The 18,902-nt window shown below is 26.9% G+C and overlaps 1 protein-coding gene across 1 annotated transcript; it reads right to left on the minus strand.

Moving 5' to 3' along the window:
* Nucleotides 1-2,080: 2,080 nt before the first annotated feature.
* LOC113549526 (zinc finger FYVE domain-containing protein 9) lies at nt 2,081-12,988 on the minus strand. The gene is made up of 17 exons (XM_026950872.1): nt 12,618-12,988; nt 12,475-12,536; nt 11,006-12,413; nt 10,789-10,937; nt 10,630-10,729; nt 10,392-10,550; nt 9,557-9,709; nt 5,691-5,888; nt 5,457-5,621; nt 5,217-5,376; nt 4,588-4,738; nt 4,361-4,465; nt 4,115-4,271; nt 3,827-4,052; nt 3,641-3,761; nt 3,256-3,417; nt 2,081-2,663 (listed from the first exon to the last, which is right to left on the minus strand). The coding sequence occupies exons 1-17, from the start codon at nt 12,673-12,675 to the stop codon at nt 2,508-2,510; spliced, it is 3,690 nt and encodes a 1,229-aa protein (XP_026806673.1). The 5' UTR covers nt 12,676-12,988; the 3' UTR covers nt 2,081-2,507.
* Nucleotides 12,989-18,902: the final 5,914 nt, after the last annotated feature.

An 18,902-nucleotide genomic window follows, 5' to 3' on the forward strand; every position in this document is an offset into this window, starting at 1 on the left:
TGTACCGTGTAGCCGTGTAGGATACAAGCCCTAGGTATCTCCGATCATTGGTTGGGATGGCAACGACTATACGTCACTTTATGTTAAATGAAACTACCTTTTTAAATCGTCCGTGATCAGTTCAGTGTAGCCAACCACCAATACCGGTACCTCGCGTACCTTCTCACGAAAAGTAACTTATGGCAGTTAGGCAAATTGACTGCTGCGCGTATTGATAATATTAGAATAGAATTCAAAAAAGTATAGTATTCAATATTATAACATTAATAATATTTATTATCACTACCTAACAACCTATAATATATTAATTTATATTATTTTTTTTTCTGTTAATTTATCAAGACAGAAACTTCAAATAATAAGCAAAAAAATAAGTTTTAATTAATTACTACATGTAAATAATACCTCCTTTTTTTTGTATTACATAGAGTTAAAGTAGTATTTCTGTCTAGTACATTGCGTGTATTTAGATTTCGTTTTGGAGTAAATTATGTACTAATTGGACATTTAATTTCAGATGCATTTTAGATACCGTAATGCTAAAATACAAATAAAAATAAAATACCAATAATAAAACGTAAACCAAATATTATGTAGAATTTAAAAAAATAATTATTTCAGTAACATTGGACTGGTATTAATAACTTATTTTTAAAAGAATTATTACGACTTAGAAATTTTTTAGTATTATAATAAATTATTTTTAATTTTTAAGTATTAATTATTTTACATAATATTAGCAATATATAATAGTCGTGATATTATTATATTGTATAATTGGATTTGAACACAGTCTGTAGATTTGAAATTTAAATAAAACGGGTGTTCTACAGTGTTCACTCTAAGAGGTATCACTAAGTATTTTAGTTGGATGACCTTAAATTGGAAATTGGAATTGAGTTTTTAGGAAATTAATAGAAGTACCTACTGAAGTGTTTGAATTTGAAATACATTCAGATTTTAGACTCAGACAAATTTCAAATTGTAATTACTTTTGGTGCTACGCGTATTCCTTTCATTCCTCGAAAACTCCATTTCAATATAAGGTCATCCAACCGAAATATTTAGTGATACCTAAAAAATTTCTCAGCGTGAACATACTGTTTACCTATTTACCAGGGATGGCAAATCCATGTCACACAAAAATTTTGAGGGCAAACGAAAAATTAAAATATTTTTTTAAACCAAATAACAACGAATTAGTATCAAGTACCTATAAAACAAAAAAAAAAATGAAATTAAGAAAATAAGTTATTAACAAAGTACTGTTATTACTTAAACTAACCTTTTTTTTTATATTAACACATTAATCATACAATAAAATTACAATATTTTTTTTCTCGCAATATTGAATAATAATTTAACAAAATATATTGTTTTTCATGGAACGCTCGAAAAAAAAGTTTATTTTTGGTACGTAGCGATCAAATAATTTGCTACACCTACTATATATGTTATACAAGTAATGAAGTAACTAAAATCATTATTAATTATTGGTAAAAAATGAAAATAATATACATTGTCAAAATTGTGTATATCTCATTATTTTTTTTCCTTTTCTACTAAACACTGAAAATATAAAGCATTATTATTCATTTTTATGACTTAAAGTCAATACAGTTTAAATTAAAAAGTAATTTATAAAGTGTTACATTTTGACAACCAATTTAATAATAATTCAAATTTAAGCACACATATTCATTAAAAAAAATATTGACTAGTTGACGACCATAGATTTCTATATTAACTATATAGAGTATTGGTTACTGAAATGACAGGTGTCAGTTAAGATATTTAAGTATAAAAAATACTTATATTGTGTAGCTGGATGATTTGTACTACAACAATAGTGTCATGTTTAGGGTGCGTCTTGGTAGAAGTTAAAACTATATTTTAAAAATAAAAGATCTTGAAGGTCTTCAAATAAAAGATTTACTCAGTAAATTTATTAATAGTTTAAATAAAATATCTATCTCAAGGATTATTAGTATAAAATACATCATAATGTTATATATAATACATATTTATTGATATATTTTGTTTGAGTAATCTATTAAAATGCAGGAGTAATATAAAAATTATTTTTAAACTAATAATTAAATAAATTTTGATAACAATTAGTATAACATTCTTAGTTAAATATTCTTATTTAGTATAATATGAATTTATAATGATAACATAACATGATTTAGGTACACATCACAACAAAAAAAATAGGAAACTACAAGAAATTCTTTTGACATTTGCAATGTTAATAAAATGCATTATTCTATCAATATTTACCAACATTAAAGTCTTAAGTAATTATACTTGTCTCAGAATTTCTTGAGATCCATTCAAAAATAAAAATTATACATACATAATACATATATATTTATATAATCATGTATTGGACAATTGGTAAACAAAATATGGTCAACACAGTATTAAATAAAATAAAATTTAACCAAAAACAGTACACATTTAAAAGGATAAAATATGGTCACACTATGGAATAAATAACCTATCTAGTGTTCCATTACTCTGAATACCAGTTCCAATATTACTGATGATTGTTGGGCTTTAACAGCTATTGCATTCACCACAGGGACAAGATGTTCGTCCAAACTTTGCATATACAAAGGAGGAAGTTTACTTTGTCCACTTCCAGCTTCATATCCTACCTGTAATATTTTGCCAATAACATACATTTAAAATTGAATATAATATTCACAACTCGTAAGTATATTATAGTTATATTATAATGTACTCTAGATCAGTGTTTCCCACTTATGGGCAGGGCACAATTTTAATGAAAAAAATGAGGGTGCTAAAGCTTCTCGATCTTTTTTTCAATGATGATATCTTAAGGTTATGCTAAGCACACCCAAGCACCCTCCCCCAAACTGCGCCTATGCCTATGGGTCGTGAAATATTTTCGATGGACTATGACTAGCAGTGTTCATAAACTAATAGGGCAACAATTTTGATAATATACAAAAATAATCTATATATTAAACATAAATTATGCATTTATTATTTAGTATTGTATTATATTAAAAATTCAGTAATAAAATAACTTGTACTAAAAATGATTATTAATAATACTATATTACCACATTTTTATTGGGGGGAAGGGGCCATGTACTCAGCATTAAATGTGTGGGTCAACAATACAAAAAGGTTGGGAAACATTGCTCTAAATGTATTTTATTTAATATTGTTTAATTTCAATATTATTTCTATACTTGTAATTATAGTTTAAAATATATTTACCGAATCTGGATTGATGATAATACGTAAGGCTAATGGAGTCAATGAAGCTGCAGATAACAAGTCTAAAAGTGGAACCAAAGCAGTACACGTCGCCTTGGATATGGATTCAGCTGTTCTACTAGTGTCCAAAGGTTCATCAACACGGTCAGACGTTTCTTCACACTAAATTATAATAAAATAAACTTATTTGTTAAATACTATATAATTAATTCAGTGGTAAGAAATTACTAACTATATATTGTAAATTTGTATTATAGTATTTTATAACTTGAAGAAATATTAAAAGTGAAAACATATGAAATCAATTTAAAAGTTTAGATCAATTTCAGCCGTTGTATGGTAAACTAAAAGTATTAATAATCATACATTATAAAAATTAACATACTTGTATTACAAACACTTCTGTCCATCGAATAAAACGTCTTTTTCCTGAATAATCAACACCGTTATGCACTCTAATTGAGTATACACCATCTAATAATCTGCCATCGATGCAACTCTTAACTCTAAACAACAAATAAAATATTTTGATGATACTGTAAATTAATTAAATTTTTAATTTGTTTCTTACCCAATGTTGAAATTGACATCATCTTCTGTCCAGTGGAATATCACTGTTTGCTCATCATTTGTTCCACAATTTAGTTTGAAGTCTTTCATTAGACGAAGAGCATCACGTAATAATGCCATCTTTTGTGATGACATTTCAACCATGACACCATCTTCAACTATACGCCACCTGGTACTAGCTTCATCTTCTAAATCACCATTCAGTGCAATAAAACTGGCACCCGTTACTATATAAACCATAATTTAGATTAATTAATACAATTAATATCATATAAATTAATTCAATTACTTTGTCTAGGTTTATTATGAATATTAATTGCTTGTGTGTTGTAGTTTCCATCATCTTTAGTTGATTGAACACATACTAGATGAGAATCAGCAACTGCACTGAAGTTAGCACCAAATGCTAAAAGGCCACGGTTTGAAGCCAACACCAATCTTGAAACCTGAAAATGAATATATTTCATAAGTTAAAAACTAAATAATAGTAATAACTGATAATAGATGATTTAATAAACTTGTATAAAATATTTACTTGATCATATCTATTTCGAGGTAATAGCACCATAATTTGTTTTTCATCCATATGTATATAGCAGCCTTTAACGGTAGGTAAACCATAAGAATATTGTCTAAAATCCTTTAAAAAATATTTAATCATACATTTTTATTTATTAATATTTATTGAACATATTTTAATTCATTTTTTTAAATGTATACATTCTAAAAAGCTTTGAGTGAAAATTAAAAACAATAACTTACTACTAATAGCTTAATGACTGTTTGACCGATTTCCGTATACAAAGAAGGCCGATTTCTAATGGATACCAACATACATGGATAATAACGATATTCTGCTCCTAGTCGTAACATTAAACGAATAGGGAACATTTTAGCCCAAGGAGTTTCATACCTGAAACAAAATTAAATATGGTTTTAGAATTTAAAACTCAAAGTGTTACAATGATGATTAAATCTCGGTTCACAGCTATGTTATCTATCATATCGAATACCTATTATCGTATCCAGATATCCTATTGTAGTCAAAGTACCTATCTTTCACAGAATATTTTAGTATTTTTTTTTTTTTTTTTTTAATGTACCGATAGCTCTTAATTTTTTTTTTTTATTGTCGATTGAAACATTATTTATTTTCAATGTAAATAAAAATGTGACGAACTACATAGTTCTATAGTCCTATTATATTATAATCTAATAATATGATGTTCATATATAAAAGCTTCCCCTTCCCTAATAAATACCTTGGATCCTGCGTTTGTAGTTAGATGGAGCTCAACTTTTCAATACAATATAACTGACGACATAGCTATAATCCAACTTTACTCTCAATTTAATTTAAAATTAATAAGATATTAAAAATTAAAACTTACTGATGAACAAGCAAGGCAAATAAATAAGGGGGTGATGGTAGACGTAACTTTTGCATACATTGGTATGTTTGTCTAACAAATAAAAATCCACCATGGTTATTGGAATCCAATAATGTAGTATTAACAGGGGCAGTAAAGGACATATCACTAACTGTAACACCTATAATAATACGATAATTATAAATTAACCAATGTTAGCTTAAATAATAATAGTCTTCTTGTAAAATTAATAATATAAACCTGTTGAAGCGTTTTTATACAAATTGTTTACGAAGAGAAATATATCACGAGGTGGATGTTTTTCATTAGGAAGTGTCTCCAATAAAATGACTACCTCATCTTGACCAACACATGCAAGGCCCTCGGTACTCATACACCATGTTTCACGTTTAACACAACAGTCCACTATTAGAAAAAAATATATGCCATGACATTATATTGAAAATACATATTATTAAATAATAGTATGCTTACAAAAAACTCTCCTAACATAAAGAAATAAATTAGGGTTGACAGCAAACATTGTTTCAGGATCATTTAGTGCTATTGGACGTTCAGTGTCATCAAATATCAATTCACCCTGATCTCTCTTAGCTGCTGGTGGCAGGCCAATATTGGGTATATAACTTTGTGTTTGAGAATTAAGAGGCCTTCTGTTAGCAGGTATAACATCTAAAAAAAAGTAAAAGTTATAAATAAATATTTTTAAGTTAATTATAAAATCATTTAAAGTTACTATTCAATTATATAAACTCTTTCAAGCAAGATTATACACAGTGAAGGATATTGATAATATTTAATATGTAAAGTACAAGGGCATACTTGAGTATGATAAAGGAAGCATTCACCCCCCCCCATCGCTCTTATTTTTTCTAAATAATACATTAATTAATAATTTATTTAAAAAATTTTCTGTAATGATATCATACTTATCATAATAATAATTGTGTACCTATTTAGGTAATCAACTGTAAATTATTTTTATTTGTATAGAAGAAAAATTAAAATCGCTACTCCCTCTCTCCCATGGTCTCAACTCAAATACGCCCCTTGGTAGAGTATTGGATATTAGTAAAATAAAGAACCATAATGTTAATAATTATGATAAAAAATCTGAAGTATAGAACACAAAATACGAGTTACTTTATTTTATCTTTTAACAATACAACAGATTATACAGGTATATTTTAAGATGATAGATCGTCAAATTGTTATTATAAATTAACTATAGATCTATAGGTACACAAAAATAATACTAAAAATTTATAGTTATACGTAAGGCTCGAACGTTGATGCATTTTGCATTTTTTTTTGGAACTTTTTAGACGATGCTTTCGAATGTGTTTCATTAACATGTGAATCTAAACTACTAATTTTTATTTTGCATTTTTTTGGTGTTTATTACCTTTTAAGTCATTTTTTAGTCATTTTCCAAATTTTTAGTCATTTTTACTGATTTTACATTAGTTCACTTCTTATCATTATGCTGATAACTTACTTAGAACTTTGAAATTACCACAGACTAAAATTAGTACCTATAAACCTATCCAATTTTATCTCACCGATTGCAGTCGTCATTGTCGTGTTGTAGTGAATATTATTATACCTAAATTTTACTATTTGTTTTGTAATGTTTGCATTTATTTTAGGTCATTTTTTAATGTTTTTAAGGTCATCAACTTTTGAGCCCTAGTTATATGTATCATATTATATTATCATTTAACAATCATAGCCAATCTAAGTTTACCCAACTTTCAATATTTTAAACTTTAAATATACCCAAAAGTAACAAAAACTTGTTTTAATGTTAGGAATTTTTAAATTTTGTACCTTCCTGAAAAATTATCAACTTTAAAAATATATTTTTATATATTTTTACTAAATATTCATGAAAATGGCTAGATCGTGGGATATTTAAACTTTAGATAGATAGTATGTCATATTTTAGATTAGTTGTTACTTAAGGTTGTGATATTTCTTAGCAAAATTAATTTTTACTAAGGATTTATGAGATTGTACTTGATAATGTAATATATTTTGAACTTTAGGTGGGCCATGATATTTATGATTGGGTATAACAGCATATAATTATAAATATGACTATGAAAACATTTTGATTTAACACAGTGAACATGTTTGTTAAAACTAAAAATGTAGTATCACTCATCTTGAAAAATAGATATTTATTAATAAATAAAACGCAAATTTAATATTTTTGAAATTGACCATGATAGTTTTCAAGTGACAATACAGTATATAATCTATTTACATTAAAACTTATGTGCAGGGGTGTGGCCTTTGTGCCTGTGATTTGGTGGAAGTGTTGCCTGACCTCCAAATTGATAAAAACTGATTTCCACCATAATTCCTTTACTAATAGAGTATAGTTACATTATTTTTAAATAATTAAATATTTAGCCAATAGAAATATAAATTATATTGCAGATATATGTTAATTTATTATATATAAAAATTAAATATAAAATATATATTGAATATAACTTTATGTTGAGTTGAGAACTTACATTATTTATTGTTACTATGACCACTAGTTGATTAGAATGACTTTCATAAAATCCAATCTTAAATGTATAATGTTTAAGTTAAATGAATTCATAACATTTCTATACATTTCATATATTTATTAATATCACATTTAAAATCCTCAGTAATGGTTGAAATTTAAATTTACGTTGCTATTCAATTAGCATTATTGCAACAATTTTTACAGTATAACATAAATATAATTGGTACTCAAGTTATAACGATCTAAAAAAGTTTTAAAAAATTAAATGTGTTCCACTTAAAATCCTATATATTAACTACTAGTGAGTAGTTTAAAATATAATATAAAATATATTATATTATATATAATATAATATAATATAGTACAAGAGCATAACTAAAATTTAAAAATGTAAATTGGGCCATTAATAATTTTTTAGATAAATAGTAAAATCACTTGATGTAGTTTGTATAGGATGGCTTTCTAACTTTAGGGAATCACACTCATAACATAAAAATTAGTTATATAATATTTATAATTTACTGAATGTACTTAATCTAGATCAGTGGTTCTCAACCTGTTTATGCTCACAGCACATTTCTTATAACTATACATTTTGACAGAAAACCAGTTGAGAAACACGATTTAGATATTCAATAATTGAATAATTTGAATTTAGGTACTGTTATGTTTCCTTTACAATGGAAAAGTCAAATTCAAATAGACTTTAAATCAAGATTGATTAATATATAATTTAAAAATAGAATAAGGATAAATTCCTGTTATGTATATAATATATATTATCAACAGAGATAGCAAAAACATAGATTTCTATTCCATTAAGAAACTATTACATATTGTGTATTGTCTCCAATTAACAAGTATTTAACATATAATATATGCATTAAAAAGAATCAGAATATAATCTTATGCATATTGTAGACCTTTATTAATATTATAATTTTTATGTGAATTATAACTATGTAAAATATTAAAATACTTATAAATCACTTTAAAATATAAATATCAATAAAAGCCTATGTGATGCCATAAATAATATTCTTACCTCTAAATTTTATAATTAGTATGTAAATTGACCTTACATTAAAATTAACAAAATAAAACTGATTTAAATTCTTTTTACTTGAACAAACATTTGGTACCTAATTTGAAAGTTTATAAGATGGAATTATAAAGACAATAAATGCAGCTATATCGTTTTCTAAAGAAAATGTCATACTTGGATGCGTTGTCTTACTTTAACTTAGGTTTAAAATAGATAAAAAAAACAAAATGATGAAATTTTACAACAGTTTAAGTATAGTTAATTAAGTGTAAATTTAACTTTTATAAGTATTAAAATTGTAAAAAAAAATATTAACTGTACTCAAACTATAAGCATTTTTTTAATATTTTTGTTTTAAAGTTACACGGATTTAAAAAAATTAATTATTTAAGTATTCTCTTTTACTTTATAAATTTTATAATAAGTAAATTAATTTTAATATTAACTAAAAATACTTTGTAGTAAAAATCTGATAAATAGATTTGCAATATCATGTATGTATAAAACAGATTGAGCACATACCAATACACATGTCATCTTTAGATCATTTTTATCTTAGTTAATTTTTGTGTTTTCATACTTTTTTATATTATTATTACATATTCTTAAGCAAATTTTTTTCTAAAAATGATGATGGTATAAACATCAAATATTTAATCAATGGTAAATTATTTATAATAGTATAACATTTCAATTAATAGAATATAATACACCAGTTTCAATTTGTATTATCATTCAAGTAATAATTTTTAGTGTAATAAAACTTACTGTTTATGGTAGGACTAAGTTTCTTTAAAGAACGTGATATTCGTCTTGTTGGTATAATTCTTTCAGATGATCCATCTAAATCTGTTAAATCACCTCCCGGTCTGATACCATCACTAAACATAACTTGTTTAGGAACATCTGACTTAACTCGTCCTAAAATCAGTAATATTATTGATAATTAATAAATTAGATTGACTTAAGTTAAATGTCTACATACCAAAAATATTATTTTAATTAATTTAATAATATTGGTGTTTCAACTTATGTGATGCATCATGTATTTTAGTAATAACTCAAAATATTAATAAAATTTATAATAATCAATATAATTGCTAATAATATAATAAACATTCAATTCACTTATTTTTATGGATAAAAATTTAAAATGCTTGAAAAATTATTTTCAACTATAAACATTTAAATGAAAACTAAAAAAGTAAGGTAGAAAAATGTTACATAATAAAAAAAATATTAAGAAAATATGCTTTTTAATTATGAGATACCTTGTTAGAAATTGTGAAATAAGAAGTTAAAAAATATATTTATTTAAAATATTTGAATGTATATTTATGCTGTTTGTTAATGGTTGTTTAACTATTTAGTTATCTTTACAGATTACTAAATTAATTTTTCTATCTTCATAATTTAAACTCTTAATTATATTATAACACTAACAATTAAATATTGTTTGTTTAGGAATTTAACTGTTTAGTAGTCAGGTCATTAATAAATAGTTATGCTAGATAATAGTTATAAATTTGAAGCTATATTATAAGCTAGTAAATCAAAACAATTATGTAAAATGGAATATTAAATTAGATATATTGTAATATACCTTCTCTTTTGAGTACGCTCACAGGAACTAAAACGGATGGCACAGGTTGATTTTTTGAATCAGTTACTTGTTGTAATGGTGGAACTGTTGAACAATATTCCATAGGATTATTTGGGTTTGGATGTTTAATTGTAGCTACTTTTTGTTCCACTTGAGATGCTATAGTAAATTTTTAATATTTCAAATTAAAATTTATCATAAATAAAATCATTAAATATTAATTTTTAAAATATTTTACCTCTAACGAGTGTATTATAACATTGCTGACAAACTCGTCCTTCATTATTATTCATATATGATAGGCGAGCTCGTAAATTACAACACTTTGAACATAGAACCTAAAATAAATCATTGTTAAATATGTTCTAAAATTATTTTTAAAAGCTGTGCAATTTACTTCTCCACAAGCTCTACAATGATGCCTGCGTTTAACAACAGTAAATTTCAATTGACATCTCATGCAACTTTTTGCTGCTTCATCTGGCACCCAATATGGTTGTAGTTTACCGAGTCGACGTTCAATTAATGATAATGCACAGTCTGAATCTAAAATGTAATATTTAAATTTGAAATAAAGATTTTTTCAGACCTGACTATGAAGCATTTTTATTTACCTGTGCTTAAGGTTGATGGTAGCTCATTTTCACAATTTGTTGTTCCATTTAACTCAAGTGTATTAGGTCTTTGTAAATGACTTTCTTCTATGCTTTCTATAGTATCACCAATCACTTCAGATGGTAGAGAACAAGTACTCTGTGAATCTAAAGAGTCGGTGACAGTGTTAACACTTATTTGATTATCATCTTTTAATAATATTGTTTCAGTTGATTCTATACTACACAATGAATCTGTAGGTTCTTTTTCAGATGGATAATCATATTCAACTTGTGATTCTGATAAATGCCCTTTGTCTTCTATTATAACTTCATTATTAGAGTTTTTTTCTAACAATTCTTCATCTATTTTTTGGTTAAAGTTGTGCATTGCTTCATCATGCTGAAATTCTAATTCTAAACTTGAATCAGGAACAATGGGTAAATCTGGAATGTCATTTTGCTCATCTATTTTTTGAGATTTGTCTTTTATTACTTCACATTCAACTTTAACATCTGAAATCATTTCTAACTCATTTTCTAATTTTTCAACAGTTTTACTTTCCTCAAAACTGACATCTACTTCTGGCGAATCCTCGAGTATTTCTTCTAGTATTACTTTTTCTTCTTCAGAAAGCAGTAATTGTTCATTTATATCCTCTTGAGGTTCATCATAGTTATTGTTTGATAATAAATTATTGGATGTTTCAGACGATATTGTATCTTTTGTTTCTGATATACTGTCATCACATATTAATGGTTTTTCAGCAATTAATTCGTCAGAAAATTCAGAACGGGGTGATAGGACATCAGTTGAACTGCCACAATTATAATTTACTGACAATAAATCTTCTCGTTCTTCATATTCTTGAAGACACTTATAAAGTTCTACGTCTGAAAAATCAGCATTTGTACTATCTATATCACAAATCTCTGATGTGTTTAAAGATTGTAGTTCACTAGATATTGTACAATCGTCTTTGGATGAATCAGGTGAGGTAATCAGTACAGGACAAGATGTAACATCTGGTAGTCTTTGGATTTCATCGATTGAATAGTTTTTATCGCTTTCCTTAGCTGAATCGTATGATTCTAATAAGTCTGGACGAAAGTCTTTCAATAACTCTTGACCTTCATAAGGATCTGGAGGTATATCTAAATTAAATGGTTTGTATTGGTATTCATCAACTACATCTATTAAACTGTTTACTGCATTTTCATTCGAAGGCAAATCAATATCCAATAGTGGTGTACTATCTTCTGGTTTAATAGTTTCAACAAATCCATTTTGTAATAATTCAGACTTAACAGAAGTAGTAGCTGTTGGTTCTATACCAAAGTCAGCATCAGCTAAGTTTATAGGTTCAAATGCAGGACGACGATAACTTGATGCTGGTAACATTTTTCCAGTAATAACAGGAGCTTGTGGCTAAAATATTTTAATATAAACCAAAGTTCAAAATTATTACTTAATATAACTAAATAATTACCTGAGGTGCTGGTGTAATATTAGACCGTCCATTTAGAATAGATGCTTGAAGTTGTTCTCTTTCTGTATTAAAATAATAAATATTTAACTATATATATTACAATAGTATGAATAATGACAACCAAGTCATCAATATAAAATTACCTTCGTTAAACTCGAATTCGTCGAGTACTTTGTCTAAATCGACCGTAAACTTTTCCATTATATTGTAGTTGTCCGTGACAAACGAATCAAGCAAAAACGTTTATCCCATTATTGATTTGAATCTACATTGCTAGTCAAAATCTTAGAATTATGTAGTTAAAATAAGTTTGTACAATTTTGCATAGCAATCATTTACTCTATAAAAAAACCACTACAAAATCGCACAAAAAAAAAAAAATATAATACTTGAAACTTTTTGTATTTATACCTATAATATTTAAATTACGTCACACGGAATAGAGACTATAGGACCATTAAATAATAACAAGTAACAACAATTATACACATTTTTATTCATACATTTTTCAACACAAAATACAAATTGCTAACATCGAAGTTTCTTTATCACACATTTATCTACTGATAAGTGATAACAGATGATTATCTCAGCTTATGACACGGTTGTATATAGTATGGTTGTAGACACAAAGATTACAAATTACAATGCTAGCGCAACAAGCCAATGTCAAGCAGTAGGTTTTAATTGGATGTTCTCATGCAATTTTACTGTCTTATTAGTTATTACACACTCTAGTAGTCGTATTTAACGTTTTGTATTAAATACATGTCAAACTACAACCGTGGCGAATTACATTCATCTGTTACGTGATGTAAGTCTATTACTCTGAATAGTCTGAATTGTAAGAACATTAAGCCCTCTAGTAACTATTGCCTATTGGTGATATTTTATATCTGTGCCTTTCAAATCAGGAAAGGTAGGAAGGTGGTCATTGGTTAATGGTATAAAACTATAGAAAATAAATGTGACTGTACTGGTTTGCTGCAATTCTTAGTAACCAAGGTTGTCGAATCAGAATTGTCATTATGGATAATAAATTATTTTCCTCATTGTAAGATATTTAACTATATTCAGTGCGTTATACCTATTAATTAGAAACCTATATTTATTTTATACATTTTAAATATGCATCACATAATTACCAAATCCAGGACAAAATAGATCAGGATTGGATTAAAGATAGGTAAGCAATGTAGTGTACAAGCTGTTTTTGATGGAAAATAAAATACTATAGTAGTACTAGGTACTATAAATATTTATGGTGTTAATATCACAAAATAGATAAGATTGTTTGCACGGCGAATTCCTAAGGTAGGTACTTAAAACATTTTAAACCGTGTAGTAGATGTCGTTCTATCATTTTAATTGTTTATATCGTGATTGAGTATAGCTTTTTGTTGTAAATAGTAATTAAAAAAGGTGGGCAAGTGGATATCGCTCTGCTGTATAATAGACATGGAGATGAGTGAGTCACTAATGGATGTGTTAAATTTAAATGCAATGACAGTTATCATTGTATACGAAAAATGATTCTGAACGGAGATGATTTGTAAGTCTAGGATAATAAGTAGGATATAATATATTATTACCTATATTTAAATTGTAATATATATCGTTATTTTATTCGATTTCGTAAAAAAATAAATTTCATACTCTCATAAAATGTTTTCTATATTGATACTGGTCTTTTTTTTTTTACTGTTATTTGAAGAAATTATGGAGAACCTTGTGTTGGGGTTTTTAACCTTAGATATAAATCACAACGATTTTATGAATTTTCGACTTTAAAATTTCATGCAAATTTTCGCGATTTTGACATATTTTATAAACATTAAAACTTTTAATGCTTCTAAACAAAAATTGTGACTAACGATTTTTTATTTTTTTTTTTACTACAACAAGAACAACTTATAATAAACCTTGTAATGAATTTTAAAAATTTTTTGGAAACCAAAATGTTTTTATCGGCATTTCAAGAAAAAAATTTTAGAGAAATCGAATTTCAATGGTCTATAAATAGTTTGAAAAAATTCTAAATGTTTTGAAAATGTAATCGTAAAAAGATAAAGCTAATATAAACATTTGGTGAAAAAAATTTCAAGTATTTACAATGATTCGTTTTTGAGTTACAGCAAAATCAAAAAATCGATTTTGTCGTAAAGTGTTTATCGGTTATGCGTAAAAATTCCCGTTTTTCCGTTACTTTTTCAGGGTTTTTCCTGACACTTTTGAAAACTACTGGATATTTTTTACTATTGACCCCCCCCCAAGTACCAATTAGATTCAATTTTCTTTTCAAATAAGGGCTGAACTCAAATGTCAAAGCACTATTACCATTGATTAAATATTTTATCAATGCTATTACTACTCCATAACGTGATGACAGACACAAAAATAAAAATAAAACACACATCATTGTAAAATCAATACATTTATCACTTCAATCTAAAATGAATAATCCCAGAAACTTGAAATTTTCACCGAATGTTTATATTTGTATTTACTATTTATTATAGACATAACATATTCAAAATAGTTCGTGCTATATTTATTGATGATTGAAATTTTCTTCATTTTTTCCCGATTATTAAATGATAAAATTTTTGTTTTTTAGTAAAAATAATGAATCTTAAATACAGTAATCGGTCAAAATATCCAACGGTCAAAAATATCTAAATGTATTCGTTTTTCCAAAAAGAAAAACATGCATTACTCTTTCTTTCTACTAAAATATAAATACATTATATTGTAATACATAAATTACGTTAATAATAATATCATAAAATATACTACATACATATTAGTCTAATAGTCAAATAATATAAAATAAAATAATTTGCTAAAAAAATAACTATACTATAAAAATTTAGAAACCCGTTTTTTAAATTAGAACATTTTAACTTATTTCTTATAAAATTAATCCGTTTTCCGGAAATAGGTGCATTACATTTTACTTTCTAATAAATAAAAACCGTATTAGTCCCTAGATCCTTTTCGATTATATTATCATTTTTTTCATTTTTCTTGTCAAAATGTTTGAAAATTATTTGAGTAACATAGCTACAATTTTTTTTTTGTATAACCATTTAAAGTTTAAATGTTTACAAAACAAGTCAAATCACGAAAACGTTAAATTATTTTATTCTTAGATAAAACTCAACAACATTTTTAATTTAAATGGGTAACTATCACTTGATAATTTAATACGAGGTTCCTCTCAATTTGGAGTTACTCGTATAGAAACTTGAAAATCGTAGAACTTCAATATCAACATTTTTTTATAGACATTCTAGTAAATTGAAAATTTAACATATATAATATATATAATAATAATTATAGTTATTTTGTTGTATGTTTATAACTTAAAAATATTATCTGTAAGCACAAAAAATTTAGTTACGATGAGTCTATATCATTATATACCTATTTATAATTAAATTTTCAAAATATATTTAAATTAATTCTAAGTTATTTATACCTCAAGAACAACCTACTTTTATTACGAATAGCAACATAAAATATATTGTTGTATAGTATTTAGCCATTAAGGTGTATTTTATTAACAATAAACCAAGGACGGCTTTTTTTTGGGGGGGGGGGGGGTTAAATAATAAAATAATACCATTATACGTTTTATATTAATATATTGTTATAGTTTATTTTTATAGGTTCTTTATAATATATATAACAGGTACATACTTATATTCAGTGGCGCAACTAGGGGGATACAAAAAGGTCTTTAGCACCCCTTGTTTTTTGTACGTAACTATTATTATTTAAGTGAAATACCATCAATGGGTAAACTGTCAACGGTTTTAGCACCCCACGTTTTAGAGGTCTAGTTGCGCCTATGCCTCTATCTACCTATTTGTTCGTGTGACGTGTTTATGATAGTCGGATAGTCGTATAATGTTTTTTGTTTGTAATTTTCTTTAATAATATACAATTTTTAGAAATACGCGGGCTTAGGAACGGCCTCTAGGCCCCCTTGGAGCCGCCTCTGCAATAAACTATATTATCATTGTTAGATTTATATTAAATTTTATTAGTTAAATGCACATTTTATCTATTATTAGTTTATTAGAGAACGATGACTAACAGTTTAAACGTTTATGAAATGTAATAAACCTAACCAATTAAAATATTTTGGACTAATCTATTCTGTATTCACTGTAATTTTTAAATAATGTGTATACTGTATGGCAACGTTTCTCAAGCTTTATAGTATCACGACCACAAATTAAGTATAAAATATGGTCAATCACTTTGTGACTCCCCTATTTATATTAAGTACAAATTTTAACAATAAAAATATCATGTCATTAATTGATTAATCAAACGAAATGTTGATACTATTTCGAATATCAATTTATAAATACCATATTACATGTGTAATAATTTACTTTTAAATTCAACAATCACACTAATTATTTATTTTGTAATGTTTATTCATTTATTTAAGTATATATCATTAGTTTATTATTATTATTTTAAGTATTTTTTTTTGTTCAACATAAAAAAGTTCATTTTGTAAATTAGTGACTTATCATTTTTGACCTTCGAGGGTCCCATGTTGAGAAACGCAGCTGTATAGTGTATACAAATAAATAATTATGCTATGATAATTTCGTTAAAAAAATCAGTTGTAAATAATTATGGACAGTAGGTTAGTAAGAACTATACGCTATGACAAGGACTATTAAAATAGTTGCTGATCGATGGGGGATGGGATAGCAGTGTTCTGATTGTTCTGAGTCTGGCATTCTATTATCAACCATGAAAACGAACTTTGTTTATCATACCATTAACTATATTAACTATATATTGTATGAATGAGAGATACCCATTTCCTCAAAAACTGTACTATTTTCCACCGATATCTGTTTCCAGCACTACTCGTTTACAGAAAATGAGATATTGACCATAAGTTTTTACCAAAACAATTTCTTTACTATTTTACATTGCAATTGACTTTATTGTCTTTATTTAATAAAATACTATAAAATTAGAAGAATTAGAAGATTCTCTTCTCTAAATCGTGGTAATACGCATGGTTGGTTACAATGGTTACCCAGTGACCAACTTGAGGTGATGTTGCATAACAAGTCGAGGGATATTTTCGGTCTTTTTTGTCAGAAAGCAGCGTATTATCACTGTAATAACTATTTTTTCACATTGGTGTCGCTGCTGCATCACTGTTCATTATGGTAGCAGATGTGATATTATTTTTCGGAAAACCGTAAAGGGAGCGCTGGTGAATGATGATGGGTGGTTTTCTTCTTGAATCGATTAGGGGCTCTGCTTATATCATGACAAATTAAATACATAGGCATGTCAGCAATATACCGGAATCGCACATCCACCCTCCGCCCAACTATGTACTGTGACGTAAGCATTTCTCCGTTTCTCATTGGTTCGCCGCCAATGACTACACCATCACTTTACCAATAATCTAGTAGGAGAAATGCTTACGTCACAGACCTGCGTATCACGAGTTGCTGACATGCCTATGTATTTTGTCATGGTTTATATTATACTCCATGACAAATTAAATGTAACTTGTCATGTGGTATTCCGCGGTTTGACGTCTTTTTACAAAATTCAGGTACTTTTGTTTAACATGTAACGATTAAGTACATAAAGTGCGATTAAGTATGTCGACTGTGAACAAATTAAATTAAATAAAACAGCGTTCAATATCAATCAGTAATTTAATTGATTAAGCCATTAAAGCACTATAAAGGTGAGCGCTATACTATAATCTAATTATTGGAAGGTACAAATTATTCCTACCAGAGCGCGTTTTATTAATTTGTTTCTTCAATATTACTGTAGTATGGCCATTGGCCAGCGAAAAATGAGCCACGATCGTCACGTACTCACGTACCTACTGACCGTCTTTTTATCAGGGCCACTCTAATTGTTTTCCAATGTAAAACGTCAAATGTTTACAGAATGTTGGAATGCGGATTGTGGAAAGTAGCTGCATTAAAATAAAAACTGTATTCTCAAAATCTACCGAAATTTAAAATATGCGACAGTGTTTTCAGCTGTTGTTTGTTCGCTTGCAAACGTAGAGGGTGGAACCACTGGATCCCCTGAATATGAAAAAACGGCCGGTAGATGCGTGATGATCGTAGTTCACTTTTGCTGGTCGTATTATAAAAAAACTATGGCCATTGCGCATGAGAGAGCGCTTCTGGGTGGCGACCAACTTTCATCCGTTCCCACGCATTCCCACCACTTAAACTTGTCAAAACGCTAATACGCGGTTACGTGGTAGAGTGGGAGAAATTTGGGTACGAAACCGCGGAGCTCTTTCATTTGAATGCACCAAAGAGTGGCAGTATTATATGTATTCACTAAGTACATTAATTTATGGTATGTTTTTTGACATTAGTACATTACTACTAATTTATTTTCTA

The sequence above is a fragment of the Rhopalosiphum maidis genome, chromosome 1 (genome assembly GCF_003676215.2).
Source record: "Rhopalosiphum maidis isolate BTI-1 chromosome 1, ASM367621v3, whole genome shotgun sequence".
Lineage (NCBI taxonomy): Eukaryota > Metazoa > Arthropoda > Insecta > Hemiptera > Aphididae > Rhopalosiphum > Rhopalosiphum maidis.

Coding starts and splice junctions, on each gene's coding strand:
- LOC113549526 (XM_026950872.1), bottom strand. CDS start 12,675: ATGGAAAAGTTTACGGTCGATTTAGACAAAGTACTCGACGAATTCGAG. Junction 12,537..12,617: donor CGAATTCGAGTTTAACGAAG/GTAATTTTATAT, acceptor ATTTTAATACAG/AAAGAGAACAACTTCAAGCA. Junction 10,551..10,629: donor TTATAATACACTCGTTAGAG/GTAAAATATTTT, acceptor AATTTACTATAG/CATCTCAAGTGGAACAAAAA.